Raw genomic sequence first — 23,523 nt, 5'->3', positions numbered from 1 at the left:
CCAAGCGACTCGATGGCACATAACAACAACAACAATGTGGGGACTGACTTCAGACCAGGACTGGCATTGTCCACAGGCTCTTAGAGGAACCCTCTGAGAGCTCCCCCCTCTAGACATGGACTTGGACTCAGGTAGAGCTGGTTCTTGACAGGGATAGGGGGTAGTTTGGGAAAACAGTACGCTCTACCTGGTGAGTAGTAAGATGGTGACACAAGGGACAAGGGGGAGATTGAACCCCTTTAGCTATGTGGATACTTCTGTCTTCCAGGGTTCTTATGGCATTTGGGTTGCTTTTCAAGATGGCTGTACTGTTCTGTTTGCAGCTCTGTGTTCTGTTGCTCTCTTGCTGTTTCAATTCAGTGTCTCACTAATTCAGGGCTTGGAGTGTGTATTTTAGACTCTGCAAAGGCATTTGACCACGTGGATCATAATACATTATGGCTAACGTTGGGAAAAATGGAAATCCCAAAATACTTAATTATGTTTATGTGAATCTTATACACAGAATAAGAAGCTGTTGTCTGAATAGAACAAGAGAACACTGGATATTCAATACTTTTACTTTGGTCAAAATAGTTTATATATAGAGTTATGAAATCATGATCAGAAAATCATGCATAGCAGATGAAACAGGATATAGTGAAGAAAACAGCTTCCTGCACAAAGCATGGCTTTTGCATACAACGTGATTGCCTGTATATCAATAGTCATAATAAATATATTGGCTTATATATGAATTATACTATACATTCTATTATTATTTTAATATTTCCCCTTACAAATAAAAAGTTTATTGTAAAAAAATATGTATAAGGTTTGCACAGGTAAAGACAGACCTATTAAAAATCATTTGATAATGTTGATTAATTTTATAAAATATAACAAATTGGAATGGTGGTGTGAAACAATGTAAATGAAGGATAGTGTGGAACTCAATGTATATGAACTTTGTAAACACATCAGTATAAAATAAAATGGTTTTATTCATATTAAAAAATAATTTGACAGCAAGAATCTTTTTCTTATATTGATAAAAAAAGATGTAAAGAAGAGGAAACCTGCTTACTGTAAACAGAGCATTACTTTTGTATAGGCTTGTTTTTGTTGCGTGTCATTGAGTGAGAACACTCTTAGCTGATCCTCCAACAGGTATTCAGAGGCAGTAAATCACATTGCCCAGCTTCTCCTATAGAATAGCTGGTGAATTCAAACTGCATGTATATGGGTTTGCAGTACAGCCTCGTGCCACCAGAGCTCCCTAGTACAGGCTTAGTTTAATAAATTGTCCAAAGATCTATACTTGGTGTAAAGGTGTAGTAATTCAGTTTTATCAGTACATAGAGTTTAGAACACTTACATAAAGTTATATAGCCAAGGAGGTGTTTGCAGTTTATGGGGAAATCTTTCTTTTTAGTTTTTTTAAAGTAGTGATCTTATATATTACCTAACCCTTTGTGACTTCTTTTACTCAGCACAGTATCTTCTAGTTTATTATTTGCAAATCATTAGGCTATGGGACATGGGGAATATCAGATATCTAAGACATAAATCCTGGCCTTGGGGGCAAGTGAGAGCGAAGAACACACAATAAGAACTTCATGCCTATTAACATGTTCACTGCCATCAAGCCAGTTCCATATACAAAAGAGTAGAACTGCTCAGCAGGATTTTTCAATGAAGCAGGTTGCCACATCTTCCTCCTTCTGAGTTGCTATGGGTTCTAATCACAGACTTTTTTGATTGGTATACAAGTTTTAACCACTACACTATTGTTTAGATAGTGACCCTACAAGGAATCTGAACCTTGCCCTATCCTGAGCCATCCTTATCTCTTACATACTTAAACTCATTGCTGCAGTCACTGTGTCAATCTATCTTGTTGAAGGTCTTCTTCTAAGTGACCCTTCACCTTTGCAAGCATGAAGTCCCTTTTCAAAGACTGACCTTTTTAATAACACGTCTAAGAGGCGTGAGATGAAGCTTCACCATTCTTGCCTCTAAGGAGCATCTTCTAGCTGCATCTTCTCCAAGACATATTTGCTCTTTTTGGCAGTCAAAGGGGTATTCAGTATTCTTCTCCAACATCACAGCTCAAAGACATTGATTCTTCTTCTGTCATCCTTATTCATTGTCCAACTTTCAGATGTATAGCAAGTAAATGAAAAGACCTGGCTTGAATCAGGTTTACCTTAATTTTTAAACTGACATCATTGCTGTCTAGCACTCTGAAGAGATATCTGACAACAATTTTTCCATGTTTTTTGGATTTCTTGGCTATTGTTATTAAGGGTGTTGATTGTGGATCCAAGTAAGGTGAAATCATAACAACTTCAATTTTTTTCTTCATCTATCATGTTACCTATTAGCCTAGTGGTGAATATTTTTTTTTTATATTGAGATGTAATCCATCTTGAAGACTGTATTCTTTGATCTTCTGCAATAAGCATTTTAAATCCTCCTGGCTTTCAGCAAGCTGCATTCCTTATCTACTACCTATTAAGCATTTTGTAATCTGGAACAGTAAATAAATCATGAAGAAATAAAGCGCTTGCACATATTAAGTCTTCAGTAAGTGTTGAATGAATGGATGTAAGAACCATTAAACGGATTTCAAAATAAGCACCCTTGTTTAATGACCCAGAGAGACTCAAGCTATTTGAGGTAATGGTTTTGGATATTCCGCCTTCATTTCATTTTGGGTTTATCATTTCCAAATTGTGACACACAACAAATAATACAATCTGAATTCTGGTTGTTTGATCTGCAAAGTGGAAAGCAGCTTTCCATCTCCTAGAGTTATGGCGATTTTGTGCCTCGAGTTCTCCGCATAGAAGGCGCACAATGTAGCAATGTTCATTAGATTCGTATAGGATAGATACTGATCAAGCTTTAAATAACTTTGTTTCCTTTACATAAAAGCATTTCTTGGAAATTGACATTGGTGGCCCAGTAATTAATTACCGAGTTGCTAAAAGAAAGATTAGCAACTCATAAGCCTATCTTCAGTCAAGTTGTTGCAATCTGTAGACTGCAGCCTTGGAAACAAACACTGCAGAAGATTTCTGAGACTGAGAGATTACTGTTCTCCTCTGGGCGGGAGGCAGTAATGATTTTATTAGAGTGTGTGCTCTCTGGCTTTTGAAACCTCTTTACTGACAGTACAAACCCTCCTACACAGCTTTCCACCTATGCCTCTGGCCCGCTCCTCAGCCTTTCTTATTGTAAACCACATTCATTAACCTCCACTGCTCGCGGCGCACCCCGCCACGAAGTGGAGCAAAAATCCTTATTTCACTTTTATTTCATTGCAATGAAGGAACTAAGTCCTCTTCAAAGTACTGCTGAACTGGTTTACAAGCAATCATCCTATACCTCCAGGACAGAGAGTACTCACACACTCCTTCATGCCCATGTATCTACAACACACACGCCCACCTGCTCAAGGGATGAGAAGCAAAGCCCGTTGGGAAGTTGACCTTTCACCTCTCCTCTCCCCTTACTTCAGCTCACCAATTTTGACGCGGGCAAATGAAGCGAGGAGGAGACCTGGAAGGCGGGGCTTAGTATTGCCTGATCTACGCCAATTGGACTGCTACAGCCTAATGAGGCCTGCCCCGAAGGCAGGCTAGCAATCCCCCCTCGGTGGGCAGTGAGATGTGGCGCCTGCGCTTGCGCACTGGGCGGCGGCGGAAGTGGCTGGGGCGCCTACGCGTGCGCGGTGGGCGGAGCGCGGCTCTTCTTCATCTGCCCAGCCCGTTTCGGGTTCGCTCAGTCGGTGGGGAGTCCCTGTAACTCTCCGTTCTCGCCGGTAGTCGCTGCAGAGTACGCGCTCGGTTTTTAAGGTCGTCATCATGGCTGGCTACGAATATGTGAGCCCGGAGCAGTTGGCTGGCTTTGATAAGTACAAGGTAGCGCGGGCCCCGCGGATACCCCTCTCTCTCCCGATTTGTCCCGGCCTTTCCCAGGCGACTGAGGGACCGGCGTGGTCCATGTCACCTTGTGCCGCGTGGTTTCGGGCGGGCTGGCGGTCGTTTTTTTGGGAATCCTGCGGAGTCCAAGGGTCTGGGGTGGGAATGTGGAAGAGAGTAACAGAGGCAAACCATCCCGACTTAAGACCCTTTCCCGGGGATTTCCTTTCCTTTTCCTCTTCGCCGATAACCAAACTAGATAGAGAATTCTCCTTTCTCCTTTCCCTTTTAAAAGCCCCTGAAGGATGATGCAGTCCCTTTCGGCTGTGTTTTAATTGCCTTCATCGAAATGAAGTTTCTGGCGCCTTTCTTGCATACAACTTCAGTGATGGAAAGGATCTCCTGACGGAGGAGGCGCGGGGAGGGGAGTGCCTGGGACCGTACTGCTGATGCTCACACGCTTCTAGTAAAGATGCTTCCTCTGCTGGTGGCGCTTGCCTGCGCGGCGGAATAAGCATGCACGGGAAGGGACTGTGCGTGGAAAGAGCGCGGGCTTTGCAGTACATATAAACCCGATGCCAAAATCCAATCTATTTGGCTGTAGACAACAAGTCCTTTTCATCCCATTCAGTACCTCCCCCCCCCTTATAAATAGAAAAATAATCTCCACCGTGAAAAATTATTACAAGGGGTTGAGATAATAATATGTAAAGCACCTGATACTTGGTGGGCCTCCAGAGCTGATGTGTTAGCTTCCCTCCACATTTAGTTCCCCGGCACTGTTCTGTTATCGGTGAATGACTCCACCATCCAGTTGCCCAAGACTGAAACTTGGGCTTTTAACCTTTCATCCAAGTCCACCTGTCTGCTTTCACGCTGTATCCTCCCCCATTCCGTCCCTGCACCCAGCTAGTGAATCATCGGGTTCCGTAAATTCCATCATTTTTAGCCTAAACCGGAAGAGTCGTTTTATTTTGCAGTTAGTACAGACGTTGGCATTTACCACACACCCAGTTTTGGGTATTGCAAGTTTTAATGTGGTGCTTATTATTAACAAATATTAATTGTGCCTTTTTCACATATTTTATGTCAGGCAATCCTTATTTTAGTCGTATTTACTTACTTTTCTTTAACCTAGTGTTTGGTTTATTTTAACTGTCACTGTACTGAGTTACCACATTACATTTAGTTTGCATAGCTCTTTAAGCATCTCTTACTATGACATTTTCTGAGACTTCCAGTTTGGAGGAATATTGACCAGGTATTTCATAGAATGTCAAAAATCTGTAGAATTCCCCTCAACTGTAACTAGTCTGGCTTGGGGTTCTTTTGGAGCTTTTTCCTCCTTATGAATAGACAAGGTCTGTGGGTTTTGGGAAGAAGACCACAGAGGTAAATGCCATTTGCATGAAGGGCACATGTTATCATTATGATTGATGCTGACATTGATCAGCTAGTGGAGGTAGTATTTGTGGTGGTTTCTCCATCTTAAAGGTGCTCCTCCCCTTTCTGTACTTTATTGTTTGAATGGAATGCACAGAAGGAATGGAGAGTTGTGTTTTATCTACATAACTATTTGGAACTCTTATGCCTGGGGGAATTTGTCTTTTCCCTTCTGAAATATTCAGTCATTTGCCCTTGTGGATATGAAGACATATGCCATTGCTTGTTTCTTGTTTTGTACTTTGACTTGTGGTAGTTCATTTCCTAGCTTACCTACTTCCATTCTACCTTCCCAGTTCTTGATGTTTTATTGTTGTTGTTATGTACCCTTGAGGCTGAAGCAACTCAGAACTGGCCCTCCAGCAGGTTTTCAGAGGCAGGAAACAGCCTGGGAGTGGAGGAGATTGCCCAGCTTTCCACCAGAACAGCTGATGGATTCAAATAATGTGGCTTTAGGTTGGCAGTGCAACTCCTTACCAGTAAGCCATTGCTGTCATATGTCATCAAGTCGGAACTGACCCATAGCTGACCCACTAGCAGGTTTTCGGAGGCAGATAAAAGAGCACAAGAAGAGATTGCCTATCCTTCTGCAGTAAGCCACTACAGCTCCCTTATGTTTCATAGTGACCGTGTACACACACACACTTTATATATACATAGACACATTAGGTCATATCACTCTTTTGCTAAAACCTTTTACTCTCTTCCCATTGCTTTTGAAATGAAGTGCAGAACTCCATAGCTGTAAATACTGGCATGCAAAGTGGTCCCCCCCACCTTTACTAGAGGTCTGACTTTCTGTGTAAGTCCTGATAGATATATGGTTTTATTTGCGGCAATTTTTGTAATAATAGACTTCACTTTTTCTTAAAAGCAATTTTCATTAGGTTTATATTTTCCCATTAGGTAGATGTCCTAATTATCATGTTAGCATGTTTTTCTTTCCAATCGTTTTCCACTCTTCCAGTATCTGACTCAGTTCCTGTGTCTGACAACAGATTTCCTATCATCCTGGAAAACAAAGGTCAATTTATCAAGTGTCCAATGTTCACTAAGATACAGATTTTCTTTTTTTTTTGTTTGTTTTTTTTGTTAATAGTATGTTATAATGAGACTTGTTTAAAAAAAAAAAGAAGTGCACAAGTTGATCACCTAAACTTTTTTTTTCCTAGCAGAGGCTTCTTTACTCAGGGCTGTGAATTTGATATTAAAAATAGTAATCCATGGTTGCTCAAAGGAAAACTGTGGTCAGTTTTGCTGGACTGCACATTATACCCAGAGATCTTTCCTGTCATTGGGTTTCCTCATGTGGCCTTCAGATAGAAATGTTCTGTAGATGCTTTTTAAATTAAAAAAGCAGTTAAAAGACTATCCTTTAAGAGGGCAAGAACTTGAAACACTCAAAAGAAGTTTTTATTCTGTGGTGTGGCCATGTGTACTGGAGCAACAAGAGAAGAGCACAGCAGATACTATAAATGCAACTGGTGGAAACATGACTTTTGGACTAGTTCAATTTCTTTATCTTCCTTGGAGTTGTATCTTGAGAGTTACAGTTGGAAACCTGGCAGTGAGACAGATTAACTGCTGAAAGGGGTGCACATGTAGTGTGGTAATTAGGTTTCTGTAGTAAGAAACTGTAAGACAGTTGAGCACACAAGAAAGCAGTGAATGATTTCTGTTGTTACGTACTCTTAAGAACTTTTGTTTCTCCACTGGGTTTGCCTACCACAGGCTTATAACAATTTGTTGGATAATGAATGTGTGCCTTCTCTGTTGGGCATGAGCTTTGGCAGGACAGAGCATCTGGTTGCCTGATCAACGTGTGACCAATATTTAGCGCAGGGCCATCAACAGAGTCCCCCCAAAACCAACTCCACTGCCATTAAGTTGATTCTGACTCGTAGTAACCCTATCCTATTCAAAATAATTACCTCATGGGCTTTCAGAGGCTGTTCACCTTTATGGGTGCCGACTGCTTCACCTTTCCTCTGTGGAGCAGCGGGTGGCTTCCTGCTGCAGTCTTTTGGTTAATAGCCCAGCACCAGTAGAGCTCTGTAGGAAGTAGAACTCAAACTCAATGTCACTGAGTTGATACGGACTCATAGTGGTCCTCCATTGGCTTTCCAAGGCTGGAATTTTCAATAGGAGACTGCTCATCTTTCTCCTGGTCGATTCAGATTGCTGGAGACTCTGGGTTAGCAGTACAGTTCACTACAGACTATGCCACGAGAGCACCCCCTTTTATGAACAGGTATTTGAGGTGGTTATTAATGTACAATCAAGTTGGAACCAACTCATAGCTGCCCTAGTAGGTTAGACTGTGCCCATCTTTGTCTTGTGGAGCAGCTGGTGGATTTGAACCAAGTGCCTCTGTTTTCGTGGCACACTTCCTTACCATTAAGCCACCAGCAAATATAAATGCAGGAACGCATGCATTAAAGAACATAAGCTGATTTGGAAGTATAGCAAAAGGACTGCATTTCCTATAGATTAAAAGGATATTTTTATGTTTTGAAGGGTATCAGGGTTTTAACTACCATTATACTTCATGATTTTGTTAGAACTTCAGGCTTTTTCTGCAACTTTAATTTTCTTTTCGTTTTAAAATAAAGTTTTATTAAAGCCTAACTGTGCTTATTCTCTTAGGCTGCTTCTGTGGTATGAGAGGCAGGGCTGAATAGCTGTGAGAGAACCTGTATGGCCAGCAAAGCTCATACCTGACTCCAGAGGGTTTTCAAATACAGTAAATTATAGGAAGATAGTAGCATGTATGAAAACAGTCTGTTGCTTTATTAACACCATGTCGTTGACTTAAAAACTATTGCATGAGAAGACATCAAGGTTAATAAGCTATTACCATACAGTACATACATGGGTTCAGTCCTTTGGTAAACTAGCTAGTCAATAATTGTTTTCATCAGCCAGGAGAAATGAGCAGTCTGTCTGATAGATGTGGAGGTTGGGGTGTGAGACGGGAGTGACTGATTTTAAGGAAGTGTTTGGGGTGGTTGGTTTTTTTTAAAGTGTTAATTTCTGGTTGCATACAAGTTTCCTATGTCAACCTAGGCTGTGGTTTTGAAATAAGCAAAATGTATTTGCTTGTATGATCAGGGTTTTTTTTTTAATTACCAAAAAAAAATTACATTGATCATTTTGGTATATTTCACTGTGTCCTGTATATAGACTGCTTCTTGCCAGTGACCAATTTGAACAAGAATTCATCCAACTCTCAAGGTTCCTTTCACGAGGATCTCCTTGTCGAATTGGTCTGTACAAGTAATAGGATAAAAATGGGACATTGACTCGCTGCTCATGGGTTGGCATTCTTTTGGTCAGTTGGCACACTTCTCGTGCCTCGTCAGAGTTTTCTCTGAAAATACAAATAGTTTGATGCACCTGGTACCATATAGGCCTGACTCTGCATTTGACGTTATTTTGCTGGTTTGCAGACTGGGTATTTAGAAAACACAGTTGCCGTTCTGTTAAAGGATATCACCCCTTAAATTATGGCCTAGTTCTTAAAAGTTTAAGGTGGGAAGAATAGAGGAGCCAGAAACTTTCTAAGCATTGTAAAATGTTTTTACTTTATATTGACCTTGTATGGGAGAGAGTTGAGGCAGGGGGTATTAAAGAATGCCTTGTAAAAATGTAGGTTTAGAGCAGTTTATTGATGGTGGGAAGTGTTGCTAATCTGTCTGTTTATTTCCCTGAAAGAAATGAGAAGTGTGATGAGCAGTTTAATAATTTTTCAAGGAGCTGGTCTCGATTTAGTACTTTTGAATTATTAAAAGAAATCAATGTTTCCTTAAATTTTGTCACTGCTTTGCCACAGTTCTCTCTAGGGTTCATATCCAACTTTCTGTGGCAATTCAATTTTATATAGTATTTTAAAAGGTAATTGTAATGTCTTTTTGACAGTATAAATGAAAAGCAAGAAGATAAGGCCTAGAAATGTTATCCCTTAAGAAATATCAATGATGTATCTTGGAATGTGAAAATGGTCCTTTAGAGATAAAAATGGATTTATTTTAACCTTGTATCATTGTATGAGTCTATGTTGCAGTGTGTGTCTATATATCCATAGAGGAAGAAAAATGACAATTGAAATACTACTTTGAAAAATCTGAATAAATTGGGCACTGTGTTGCACCACTACTGTAAAAAAAAAAAAAAGATTGACCGGCTTTCTCCCTCAGAAAAGCTGGTGGCTTTGAACCATGTGCTTGTAGGTTGGCAGCTCAACTCCTTACCACTCAGCCACCAGAGTTCCACCATTCTTGGTTCTATAAAATAGTTCTTTGTCCTTGAGGAATTTGCCCACTTATCTCAGACTGGAATGTGTATTACCATTTCCCTAATCTGGCCTAGAGATAGCATAGTTTTTTGAACAAGCACAATTTTAATTGACAGTGTAGCAGTTTCAAATTGTATCAGCTCACTTTAGAGAGAAAGTGTTCTATGAAGTAGTTTGGTTTTCAGGTTACAATTTCATGAAGATAAGTTTTTGCTATGATGTTGTAATGCTTGACTTGGAATGATGATACATTAGTATTACAGTTAAGCCTAGGAGAAAGAACATTGTGCTCTAAGACAATGGAAGTTCATGAGTTCAAATCTACCGGCTACTCCTCAGAGAGAAATAAGACAGTAAAGATTTACTGACTCTGAAACTCTACAAGGCAGTTCACCCTCTTGTAGAATTTCTGTGAGTCAGAATCAACTTGAGGGAAATAGGTAAACATAGCTTGATAATAATGTTGAGGACCAGAATCAAGTCTTCATTCTTAACTGGTTCTTTTTTTATTCACTGAGCAAACACTTGAGAGCCCTCTGTGTCAGGGGCTGCAAAGTTATGCTAAAAAAATCCTTGCTTTCAGTTAGGGACATGGGTGTCAAATGTAAATGAACAGTTATGGTTACTAAATGCAGTCCGACAAATGTGGGTTCCAGGAGAGAGGAGACAGCTGTCAGGGAGTGGGGTTAAAGCTGAGGAGAGCTTCAGAGAGGGAATGGTGGTGAAGGCAGAGCTCAACCTAGGAAGATGAAGGTTGCCTGGGCCCCAGGTGAAAAGAAGAGAAAAGGGGTTAGAGAGCAAGTAGTGGAGTGCCAACAGGAGTGACCTGAGAATGCATTTTTCTGGCAATAGTAAGTCATGAGATGAAGGTTGAGTGGCTGCAGATGAAACTGGAGAAGAAGATGGGGCCAGGGCAGAGGGGGAGGATGTGATATGACAGAGAACTTCCCCCTTTAGATCAGTATGTCTGTGGTCTACACACTAGTGGCATCAGAGTCACCTGAAGGAAATGTTTCCATACCAGATTCCTGGGCCCACTTTGTGAGATTCAGATTGGATCTGCGTTATCTGCATGTAAACACATATCTGAGGTGGACCTAATGCATCATCATCATGGTAATAGGTTTTAGGGAACTTCTGGTGGCAGAGTACATACTTTGTTGGGCTGCTAATCAAAGGTCAAATCCATCATCCACTCCTGAGAGAAAGATGGGCAGTTTCCTCTAATAAAGATTTACGGCTTTGGTGGTCACTGTGAGTCAGAACTGACCAAGTGATGAGTTTGGTTTTGGATTCAGATAATTTCAGCAGACATTTGAAGCAGGATGTGATTTTCATTTTAGGGCATGCACACTGGTAGCTTGTGGGAGATTGATGAATGGTGGTTGAATGGTTGGGTTACAGGATGGGTTGTAAGGAGATCTGGAGATCTTTCAGGATTGTTAACAGATAACAAGATTGATTATTCACATCAAGAATTTGGCTTATAGTTGTATTTAATTTGACTTAACAGTTACTTTGTTTCAAAAATAAATATTTCCCATTAAAATCCAAATTTCTGGATTCTCTTTAAAAGTGAAAAATATTGGACAGCATATTGACCTTAAACTTTCTCTTGTCCAGAATCAGTATTTGCACTTAAAAAAAAAGGTGCTTGCTTTCTCATTTGTAATTTCCTTATTACTACGTACCATTTCATGCAATTTACGTATCTGATCCTGTGGGTATGAGAGTTTGTTGCTCTTGATTTAAGATCTGAAATGGACTGAACATTATAACTAACTCAGTGGAGGTGGTATGGGGTGGGAACGGGGTGAAGGAGGAATCTGGGGTGACTGATCTGATAGGATGACTGATGGTGGATAGAGGGATCAGTCATTAAGAAGGGGATTTATGAAGTGTTAACTCTGGAAAGGTATTTCTGGTAATAACACACTGCCATTCTTTTGACTCCAGTTGATAACGCATACTTAATTGTGAAACCTGTACATAAACTAAGGAGTAGTTGTCGAAACAAGGGAACACTGCGTGGTTTAAAATCAGAAAAGTTGTGCATTAAGATTGTATCTTTTCTCCATACCTATTCAGTCTGTGTGCTGAGCAAAGTGTTTGAGAAGCTAGATTACATGAAGAATGTGGCATCAGGATTAAAGGAAGACTCAGCCTACATTATACAGATGACACACACAGCCTTGCTTGGAGAACGTGAAGAAGATTTGAAGCACTTACTGCAGAAGATCAAAACTATAGCCTTTAATATAGGTTTCATCTCAATGTCAAGAAGACAGAAATCCTCACCACTGGACCAATAGACAATATCATGATAGACAAAAAGTTGAAGTTGTCAGCAATTCATTTTAGTTGGATCTGCAGTCAACACCTATGGTAAGTAACATCAGTTAAGAAATCAAAAGATGTTTTATACTGGAGGAATCTGCTGTCAGGGAACTCTTGAAAATGCTAAAGAGCAAGGATATCAGTTTAAACACTAAGGTGTACCTTGTCCAAGCCATGGTCATTTCAGTTTGCTTCCTGTGTATCTAGAAGTTGGACAGTGAGTAAGAATGACAGAAGAAGAATTGATGCCTTTGAATTGTGGTATTGGCAAAGAGTATTGAATATCCTACAGACTGTTGAACAAATTCGCTTGAAGGAAGTACAGTAAGGGTGATAAAACTTCATCTCACTTACTTTGGACATATTTTCAAGAGGAATCAGTTCTTGGAGAGAGATACCATACTGGGAAAGGTAGAAGATCAGCACAGGAAAGAAAGACCCTAAACAGGATAGATTGCCACAGTGATTGCCACAGTGGACTTGAGCAAGACAGATTATAAGGATGACATCCCTAGGGCAAGATTCACATCTGCTGTGCCTAGCGTCCCTATGAGTCAGATCTGACTCACTTCACCGCCACCACCACCACAACCTAGTGAACCACCATCTGGTTTTTGAGGTTGTTGTGGGAGGACCCTGCTCATCTTTCTCTAAAAGAGTGGCTGCTGGCTTCGAACAACTGGGTACTAGCTTTCTTCCTCTTGGTAGCCCAATAAAGAAGTGCTGTTAATACCTCAGTGCTCTGGTAAATCATAGTAATCAAAGTCATGAGAGAGTGTTCCTTTCATAACATAAGATTAATCATGAGTTAAATTAAAATTACTTTGATAGAATAATTTAGTAACTGAACAGATCACTTCAGTTAGAAGTTAACATGGAAGAGCAAATTCTAGCTGGAAAACAAGGTTTTTAGGCTTGGAATTAAAACAAAGACAATTTTATGTACTAAAATATGTGCTAAAGGACTATGGTGTACCTGATTCAGGCCATGGCCTATTCAGTCACTTGGAATGCATCCAAGAGTTGGACAGTGAATAAGGATGACAGAAGAAAAATTGATGCCTTTGAGCTATGATGTTGGAGAAGAGTGCTGAACATCCCATGGACTGCCTAAAGAACAAAAAGATATGTTTTGGAGAAAGTGCAGCCAGAGTGCACCTTAGAGACAAAAATGATAAAGCTTCGTCTCACATAGCATGCTGCTAGGAGAGGCTCTTCCTTCAAGAGAGACATCATGCTTGGGTTGGTGAAGGGACAGCGAAAGAGAGGAATACCCACAACTAGGTGAATTGACACAGTTACTGCAGCAATGGGCTCAAGTATGTCAAAGATTGTGAGGATGGCATAGGATATCACAGGATTCAGATCTGTTGTTCATAGGGACGTTCTGGGGTTTTACTCCACACAACATCTAACAACAAAGAAATATTGCAGTCATGCAACGTCCATACTATGTTTTATTAAAGTGTTATGGAATTTGTGTGCTTTGGATGTTCAGTGAAATACTGTTTCATAAGGGATATTCCTGGATTATGAATGGATTCTGTTCCTGAGTCTCTTAAAGTTGAATTTATATGTAAGGTAGAACAGGCATGGTTCTCATCAAATGCCAATTATTTAAATATTATTGTATACCTTCCTGTGCATATAAAGCATTAAGCACTTATGTTGTTGTGTACTGTAGAATTAGAATTGACCCATAGCTGACCCTTCTGAAGGTTTCCAGAAGCAATTAATTGCACCGGAGGAGATTGCTTACCCTTCTGTGGAGAAGCTGGTGGCCCTGAACTGTGTGCCTTCAGGATTATAGTGCAACTTCTTGCCTCTAGACCACCAGAGCTCCTTACAGATACATTAAACATAATAATACAATAATATTTTGCTATATTTGCAGATTAGTACCTCTTGGTTACTCTGAACCATTGCATGCACTTCTTATATTTCATATTATAGACGTTAATAAGATTGAGACCACTGACTTGCAGAAAGGACAGGCAAAGCATGGAGAGTATGACTGTATCAGTTTTTAATGAATTACCTTCTTTTAAAGGAGTATTTGTGTATGTGTTTTAAAAGATTAGCTCCCCCCTGAACATGACAATGTGTTGATTTTTGGGTTTTTGTTTATTATGACTGCAAGCAGGTTACAATTCATTCATGTCCATTTATCTTTTAGTTATGCCTTGATTATATTTGGACCATTGCCCACTGCCACCTCAGAATACATAAGACTTGAAATGCATTCTCTTCCAGATAAACATTTACAGATATCTTACAGAATTACTTCTACATTGGGGGCAGAACAGGACACCCTTGTAGGAGTAGAAGGCGGCTGGGTGGGAAACTTCTTCAAAGTGAGGAGAGAGTGATTCAGTCAGAAGGAAGAGCATCAGTTCTGAAACTAGTTTCAGGTGCTATTTAGACGTAATCTCTTGAGTCTTATAAATGCCATCTGAAATATTTTACTGATTATAACTTCGTTTTGCACCTGCTCTGGTTTAGGTGTTAAGAACTTTGCTCTTGAATAAGTTTGCTTAGTGTATAAAGGAGAGTTGGGGAAAGAGATTCTGGTCAGAGAGCTGAAAGGAGCCAAGCCCTGAAGTGGTCCCTAAGTTATGGAACAGAAACTCAGTGAGAGAAAGTAACAAAGTTAGCAAGAACAGTATAATTGTAAATATGAATAATAGTAACACTAGCAAACAGTTGTGTGGCATTTACCATATACCTGATAATATTCTTGTGCTTCCCAGTATATTGTTTCATTTAATATTCTCAATAGCCTTGTAAGGAAAAGCCTTGTAATCTTTGTTTCACAGAGAAGGAAAACGAGACTCAGCCAGTTTAACTTGTGCCAAGGCCCCACAGCCAGGAAGTAGTGGAGATTGAAAGATTCCACTTGCTATGCTACCTTTTAAAACTAGGACTGAAATAAAGCTGTTACTTAGTTACTGGCTGGTTTTGTTCAACATATATAAACATTGTTATTGCTGAGTACCATCAATTCAGAACCAATCCATAGCTGACCCTCCAGCAGGTTTTCAGGGGCTGTTAATTGCACAAGAGAAAATTGTGCATCCTCCCCTGAAACAGCTGGTAGATTTAAACTGTGCGCCTTTGGGATTGCAGTACAGTTTCTTGCTAGTTGTTGTTAAGTGCCATCAAGTCGCAGGTGACTCATAGTGACCCTATAAAGGAGAGTCCTCAATGCTTAGGTGTCTTTCATCCTCTCTCCAGGTTCACAGGGTTTCCAGAGGCAAGCTGTTATGGAAGTGGATGCCACTCCTCCTTCCAAGCTTGTTTTAATTGGGGAGCTCCACTCCACTCTGTCTGCATTGTTAACCAGCCATTAATGCATTTGACACATCAGTGTCACAATGTTCAGCCTCACAGCAAACACAAGTGGTTGCTGTGATTGTACACCAGGGCTATATGACCTAGAGGAATCTCTGAACAAAAACAGTGAAAGACAGGCCTGAGGGCCGCAGATTAAAAGTCACCCACCTTTGGCTTCCTTACTAGTAGGCCACTATTAAAAAAAATCATCCCATTACAGGAGTCCAGAATGAAGGCTGACATGGGGGGAGGGATTGCATAACAATGAAAGAGTTTTACTTTTCAAGGAGAAGAGTGAATTGGGGGAGAGGGGTTGGGCAACAATGAGGGAGAGGAGGAGGGAGAAAAGTGCAACAGTGAATGACTGGAGACCCTAAGTCTCTGTAAGCTTTCATTAAAATTAATAATAATAAAAAATATTTTTTAAAAAATCATCCATTGAGTTAAAAAAAGTTCTGGCAGTAGAGACCAAGTTTCTCCACTTTTAAGTTTTTCTGGGAGGAGATTGTCTCATAGAAGAACTGGTGGATTTGAACCACTGCCTTTTTGATTAGCAGTACAACACTTAATACACTATGCCACCCTAGCTCCTTCAGTATTAGAATAAAGGACCTTCAAGTACATGCCTAATTGGGTATGTGGCTAATATGTACAGATATGGAGACCATGTAATGAAAAAGAGCCGATTTTGTTGTCTACTACTCCTCATGTTGTTGTTAGGTGCTGTCGAGTTGTAGATGACTCATAGCAACCTTATGAATGAAAGACCTGAACACTTGTATAACTTTCATCATTTCCCCATGTTCATAGAGTTTCTGGAGGAACGCTATTTCAGAAGTGGATGCCACTCCTGCTTCCACCCAATAAACAATAGATCTGAACCTTGCTGTGTTCTTCACCATCTCCCCAACCTGTCATACACCAGCCCATTGTGGTAGTCACTTCATCAACCTTTCTCAATGAGGGTCTTTCTCCCCCCGCCCCCTTTTCCTCTTTTCTGCAACCCTCTACCTTTCTCAGTATGATCTCTCTAAGGACTGGTTTCCCCCTTACAACATGCCCAAAGTAATTGAGGTTAATTTTCACCATTCTTTCCTCTAGGGAACACTCTGGTTGAGTTTCCTTCAAGACAGACTTGTTTGCTGTCTTGGCAGCCCACAGGATATTTAATACTATTCGCCATCCCTGCATTTCAAAGGCATCAGTTCTTCTGTCTTCCTCACTCATCGTCCACCCCTCAGATTGTTCAGCTTTCACTTATTCACATATAAAATGTGTAGTACCTACTTGATAGGGTCGTTGTGAGAATTGAACGGATTAATGTATGTAGAACAATGCGTGGCACCTAGTAAATAAGTAAAAAAACAGTTGTGCTTCCCTCCTCATACAATAACTCATGATTGGTTGTTAGGAAGACATCTCCTATCCCTTGTAATCCTGTGTACACAGCACTAACCCCTGTCTAATCTTGCCCCATCCTCACAATCTCCACTGTGTGTAAGTCCATCTTTGTAGCTTCTGAGTTGATGCATCTCGTTGAGGGTTTTCCTCTCTTCTGTTTTTCCGTTTATGATGTCCTTCTCTGGAGACTTCACCACTACTGATGACATGCCCAAAGTGTGTGAGGGGAACTCACCTATTGGGCTTCTACAGAATTTACTAGAGGCTGCACTTCTTCCCAGACTGACTGACTTGTTCTTTTTGACAGTCCATGTGGGATAGTGAATACTTTACTCTCACTGCAATTCAAAGGCGTCAGTCAATTCTTCTCCTGTCTTCCTTATTCATTATCCAACTTTAACTTAATCACATTTACATTGAGCTAGAACTTCCTTTCTAGGGTCATTATGAGGATTGAACAAGTTTATTCTCAAGTATGTAGAACAGTGCTTGACACCTAGTAAATAATAAGTACATTATAGATAAGACATAATTGTGCTTCCCTACTTGGAACATTGACTTGTCGTTGGATGTTAGCAAGTCAGCTGTGATTCTTGTGACCCTGGGAATAACAGACCTAACCCCTGCCTAATCTTGCACCATCCTCATAGTCTCCCCTGTGCTTCTGCCCATACCGTCATCGTTGAAGCTTGTGTTGGTCCGTCTCCTAGAAGATTTTCATCTCTTTGACTGATGTCCTGTTTTTCTAAGTATGATGTCCTCTGGAAACTGGCCCCTCCTGATGACATGATCAAAGCATGTGAGGTGAACTCTCACCATCCTGGTGTCTACAGAGCTACCAGAAGCTGCACTTATTGCAAGACAGATTTGTTTGTTCTTTTGGCAGTTTGTAGTATGATCAGTATTCTTCACCAACTCAAAGGCACCCATTCTTTGATCTTCTTTATTCATGTCTTTCACATGCATTTAAAGATAATATGGCTTGTGGCAAGAAGCTGCACTGCAATCCCAGAGGTGTATGGTTCGAATCCACCAGATGCTTTGCTGGAGGAGGGACAATCTCCTCATGTACCAGTCAGATCTGATTTGATGGTACACACACATAAAATAAAAAAAAAAGATGGATACTATGTCTTGAGCCAGGTACACCTTAGTCTTTAATGTGACATCTTTGCTCCCTTATGCATTACAGTGCTCCTTTGTAGTAGATTTGCCCAATGCAATATGTTGTTTGATTTCTTGACTGCTACTTCCATGGATTATTGAAAACTTCAGTTCTTTTGTTGTTTGTTGGTGCAGTTGTGAGGAGTTTTGTTCTCTTTATGTGAGGTGTAATCCATGATGAATACTGTAATCATTGCCCTTCATCAGTAAGTGCTTCAGGTCTTTGTTTTCTGCAAGCAGGAAAGAACATCCCTCACTTTTCGGTTTGTCTGTGTGGTGGCTTGCATGTGACTATGAGAGTGGAAGCTCTGCACCAGTATTTCAGATATCAGGGGGAGTGGGATCACTTGGACAGATTTCAGTGGAGCCTACATACCAGAAACCAGGACTGGTCAGCAACTTCTGAAATAATGGGCTCTTGAAAACCCTGTGAATAGCAGCAAAGCCTTGGCTTGTGTGTAATGTATTCACTCAGGTCATACCAAGACAAAGTGTATTTTAAGAATGAGAGTTGTGTGTGACAGTTCAGTGGACAGACTGATAGAATAAAATAGAAGCCCAAGTCTAGCTTGGTTCTTACAGATAATTTTTGATCTCTGACTTTGGACATAATAAAGAGTTTCTTGAGTATTACTGTCTTCCTTAAGATTTTGCAAAAGCTTACATGTGTGTCCTTTGTGTTTAGGAGTTCCTGTTCCTTCCCTCATCTCTCCTTTCATCATCTATGTCACCTCTTGTTAGAGTTTGTTATAGATTGATTGTTTAAGCTGAGCAATCAGACCTGTTTGTTACCATGATTTCTTGTTCTCTGTCATGGCTCCAGCTTATTCTTTAATCTTTTTTCACCACTTGCTCTGACTTGTTAGCAGCTCTTACTGGCATAGTGCAGTGATGGGAGATTGTTCTGTTCCCTGAATCACATTCTCTGGCTATAGTTCCTAAAGTTTTGCACAGATGAAAAACACCTCAAGAATCTTTATTTAGGCTTTGAAATGAATAATATAACTTATTTTTCTGCACGTTAAGGTCAGGTTTGGTGTTTCTTAATGTTTTAGTGCAAAATCTTGCCTATTTTAGTTTCTCACGCAGTAACTGGCATTTAGTTGATACTTGGTAACTGCAGAGTTTTGTTATACCTCACTTCTCTTTTTTTGTTAATACGTTGCTTGAACCCTCCATAAGAAATTGTAGATATTGACTGCTAATTTGATGGTGATGATTTTTCCCTCAATGAGCTGAGAAAATACCATTACTTTTACTGACCAGATGCTGAGCTTTATTGCACACAGGAAGGAAAAAAAACAAACAGGGGGTTCTTAAGAGAGGTTAATAATAATAAGTTTAAGTTTGTTTCATTTATGTAATTGTTTAGTTCATTTTAAGAGGTGTCTAGATAGTTTCTCTGCTTTAATAAATATTATAACATATAATGAACCAAACTGTAAACTAAAATGTATTTGTGGTTTTTTGGCTTTTTACTCCTCAAAGCAGAACTGGATGACTTTGAACCCTAGGATATGGAAATAATGAATACAAATCAGAAAAGTCCTTTGAATTTGTCTACGTCTAAAGTATTTAGCAATGAATACCATTTATAAATTAATATTTTGTGCTAAAGCCTCATTTTATGCTTTCTACACCTAACTAAAATGTTTTGTATGACGTTTGCATTCCAAATGGATGAAGACAAGCCTTTTATTAAAAATCAGTTGTCAGTGAGAGTCCTGTTCTCCTTATATTGATTAGAAGACCAACACAGCTGTTTATTTTAGATAGTAGAGCATTATTTAGGACAAAAGCCTCAGTCTGATTAGTAAGTTGTCTAAGCTCTGTGTTTTGCTCGAAAGTGTGCCAGTGCTGTTTTCTTAATAGTAAACAGAAAAGATCTAAAATATGCTATTAAGGAGGTGGTTATCTGTTAATTAGTGCCAGTGGTCTCCTTAAATTAAGGTGGGGACTCATGTTTCTATTATCCTTCTCCAAGTAGGCACTTGAGTGTTTGTTTTGGAAGGAATTTAAAAATCTTTGCACTGCTTCTTGTCTAACCAGTAGTGATCTCTTACCTGCTGTAATGGTTGCTTAACTGGCCTCCACTTTCACTCCCAGGATAATCATTTCCATCCTGCTCTTCCTTGCCTACTGAGCTGTGACTATTTTAGACTTACCTCAGTAATTCAGAGATTTCTAGTTTGTACTTTGCATGTTCTGTTGTTCCTTTTCCCCAGAAGACATTTTGGCATACTTCACCTCTTCCCCAGTACATCTCTGTCTTAACACAGTCACACAGAATGACTTTCTTTCTTTTTTTAGTTAAGTACACATGTCTTAAGTGAAAATTTAATTAATTTTTATGCATGTCTGTACCCTATAGTGGGAGCTCAGGTGGCCTACTGAGAAAGGTTGCACTGCCAACCCAAAGACAAACTGTTCAAATCCTCCAGCTGCTCCATGGGAGAAAGATGTGCAATCTTCTCAGTGTGATTTACAGCCTCTCAAAACCCACTGGAGGGTCAGCTGTGAGTTCCTATTCAATAGCACAAAACAACATAGTCCTATAATCCATCACCCAGATCAAGATGCATACTTATTTCTCAAAACTGATTCTAGCCTTTGAGCTAGAACTGCTCGTAGATGACCCCCCAGCAGGTTTTCAGAGGCTATGAATCACAGGGAGAAGGTTGCCCATCTTAGTCTCTCAGGGCCACTGACGGCTTCAAACCATGCTGGTGGTATCGAACCACCTGAGAAATGTTGCCTTTGGAGTAGCAGTGCATCTCTAACTGCTAGGCCACCAGAGCTCCCCATAGTTCTTTTAAACCCCAGAATAGCCCCATTCAGCCTTTCTTACCATACTACTGCTGTGACTTCTTTTTTTCACATACTAATTTTATCTGGTTTTGAACATTATTTAAGTAAACTGTGTAGTATATTCTGTTTAGTATAAGCTTTTTTACCTCACAACTACTCTCATACATTCTTTCCTTGACTTTTCTAATCCCTCAGTTTGAATGCTTCCTCTTTAGAGAAGCTGTCACTGACCACTCTGATTAGGCACACTTGTTGACCTTGTCCTTTTCCGCAACACTGTTTCAGCCATAGTATGTCCTACAATATATATTAGTTGTTTTCTTGCTTATCATCTAATTTGGTGAATGAAGGAAATGTTTTTCATCATTTTCTTCCAGTGACTTAGTACGGTGCCAGCCAAAATCATAGGCACCCAGTCATAACTAATGTTTACTTCAATGAATGAGTGAATGAACGAAAAAATGAAGCCTGCTTTATTTCAGAATTTGAACTGACTTTTTAAAAAAGTTTTGACATTTTCTAATATTTCACAAAATATCAGAAATTAGTGGTAGTTATAGTGTTTAGTAACACATTAGATTGTCTGGAACAGGGCTTAGCAAACCAAAGCTCCAGGTCACTTGGTTTGTAAATAAAGATCTATAAACTTTTCAATAGACTGCTTTTCACTATTTTAGAGTTACATTATCTGTGTTGGGTAGTTAACAGAGGCCAAATGGACCACAAAGAAAAAGCTCGCCAGTCACTGGTCGAGAGAATTGTTCATTGGTGCCACCGAGTTGACCCTAATTCATTGTGACCTTTTGTACACTAGATTGACAGCTTGAGTGGCCTAGTCCATAGAAAGTTGTGCTGCTAACCCTACATACAACAGATGGAAACTTTGCCTGATCCTATGTCATCCTCACAACCTCCATTGTTGCAGTCAGTCCATCTCATTGAAGGTCTTCCTCTCTTTCACTGATCCTCTTATTATTCTAAGCATATGTCCTTCTAAAGGAACTAGACCATCTTGATCACATTCCCAAAGTATATCGCCATTTAAGTATCACCGTCCTTCCCTCTAAGGAGCACTCTGACAACACTTCTTCCACGACATATTTGTTTATTCTCTGTAGTCCATGGTATGTATATTCTTTCCTCGTCATCAGCACTGCAACTCAAAGGCATCAGCTCTTCCTTTTCCTTGTCCAACTTTTATGTGCATCTGCAGCAATAAAAGATATGGTTGGCTTGGGTTAAAGTGTACCTTAGTCTTTAAAGTGACATCTTTGCTCATTAGCACGTTAAAGAGATTCTTGATAATACATTTGTACACTGTTACATGTATCATGATTTCTTGAATGCCGTGTCTTTGGCTGTTGATTCTTGATTGTTCCAAGTAAAATGAGAACTTTGATAATTTAAGTCTTCTCTCCATTTGTCATGATACTGTCTATTGGTCCAGTTGTAAGGAATTTTGTTTTCTTGATGTTGAGATTTAATCCGTATTAGAGATCTGGTGGCCTAGTGGATAAGGAGATTTAATCTGTATTGAACTCTTCAATCTTCTACAGCAAGTGCTTCAAGTCTTCCTCACTTTTGGCAAGAAAGATTATATCATCTATATATTGAAGGTTTTTGATGAGTCGTTCTCCAATCCTGGTGCTACATTCTTCTTTATAAAGTCCAGCTTTTTGGATCATTTGCTCATAGAGATTGAATAGGAATGGTGAAAGGATATAACCCTGGTGCACACCTTTCTTGATATTTAAATCTTGCAATCCCTTCTCATTCTGTTTGAAAGCTGCATCTTGGTTCAGGTTTATTTTGCTCATGAACTCAATTAAATGTTCTGGAATTCCCATTCTTCTTGCTGTTATTCATCATTTATTATGATCTACACTGTAGAATGGCTTTTTTTGTAATCAATAAAACACTTTTTGGCATGCTCTTATTTTCAGCCAAGATCCATCCAACATCATCAGTAGTATTCCTTGTTCAACAGTCTCTTCTGAATCCAGCTTGAATTTTTGGTGTGTAGTAGTAAACACTGCATGGTTCAAAATTAGGAAGAAGGGTATATGCCAGGGATGTGTCCTATCTCCATACCTTTTCAACCTATATGCAGAACAGATTATCTGGGAGGCTGGGCTCTATGAGGAGAAGTGTGGTGTCATGATTGGTGGAAGGTCTATTAATAATCTGCGTTATGCAGATGACACAACTCTGCTTGCTGAAACTGAGGAGGACCTGAAGCGCTTGCTGCAGAGGGTCAAGGACTGCAGCCTTTCATATGGATTGAGGCTCAATATCAAGAAGACAAAGATTCTCACCACTGGACCAATTGGCAGCATCAATGGTGAAGAGATTGAGATTATTCACAGCTTTAGTTTGCTTGGCTCCTTAGTCAATACTCTTGGCACCAGCAGCCAGGAAATTAAAAGAAGTATTGCCATGGGGAAGTCTGCTGTTGGGGACCTCTTCAAAGTACTGAAGAGCAGTGTTGTCACTCTGGAGACTAAGGTGCATCTGATACAGGCCATGGTCTTTGCAATCACTTGTTATGTGTCAGAGAGTTAGACAGTGACTAGGGAGGACAGAAGGAGAATTGATGCCTTTGAGCTGTGGTGCTGGAGAAGAGTATTGAGTGTACCATGGACCACCAAGAAAACAAACAGATTTATCCTGAAGAGGGTTAAACTGGGCTACTCCTTGGAGGCAAGGATTCTGGGGCTTCGTCTGACATACTTGGGCATCTTGTAAGGAGGGACTGGTCCTTGCATCATGCTTGGGAGGTTGAAGGGACAGTGCAGGAGGGGAAGACCCTCTATGAGGTGGATTGATTCAGTGAGT

General features: G+C 40.0%; 1 protein-coding gene across 1 annotated transcript in view; it reads left to right on the top strand.

The window, feature by feature from the left end:
* The first annotated feature begins 3,766 nt into the window (after window positions 1–3,766).
* Window positions 3,767–23,523, top strand: part of EPT1 (ethanolaminephosphotransferase 1 (CDP-ethanolamine-specific)) — a 45,559-nt gene continuing 25,802 nt past the window's right edge. The window contains 1 exon segment of the mRNA XM_006880613.1: window positions 3,767–3,908. Within this exon segment, the coding sequence (XP_006880675.1) occupies window positions 3,852–3,908 (57 nt within the window). The 5' untranslated portion in view covers window positions 3,767–3,851.

This window comes from Elephantulus edwardii, unplaced genomic scaffold, assembly GCF_000299155.1.
Source record: "Elephantulus edwardii isolate Elephantulus edwardi_28Jun2011 unplaced genomic scaffold, EleEdw1.0 scaffold00009, whole genome shotgun sequence".
Lineage (NCBI taxonomy): Eukaryota > Metazoa > Chordata > Mammalia > Macroscelidea > Macroscelididae > Elephantulus > Elephantulus edwardii.
Note: the sequence above shows the minus strand (reverse complement) of the source record. Positions and strands in the feature narration are given on the sequence as shown.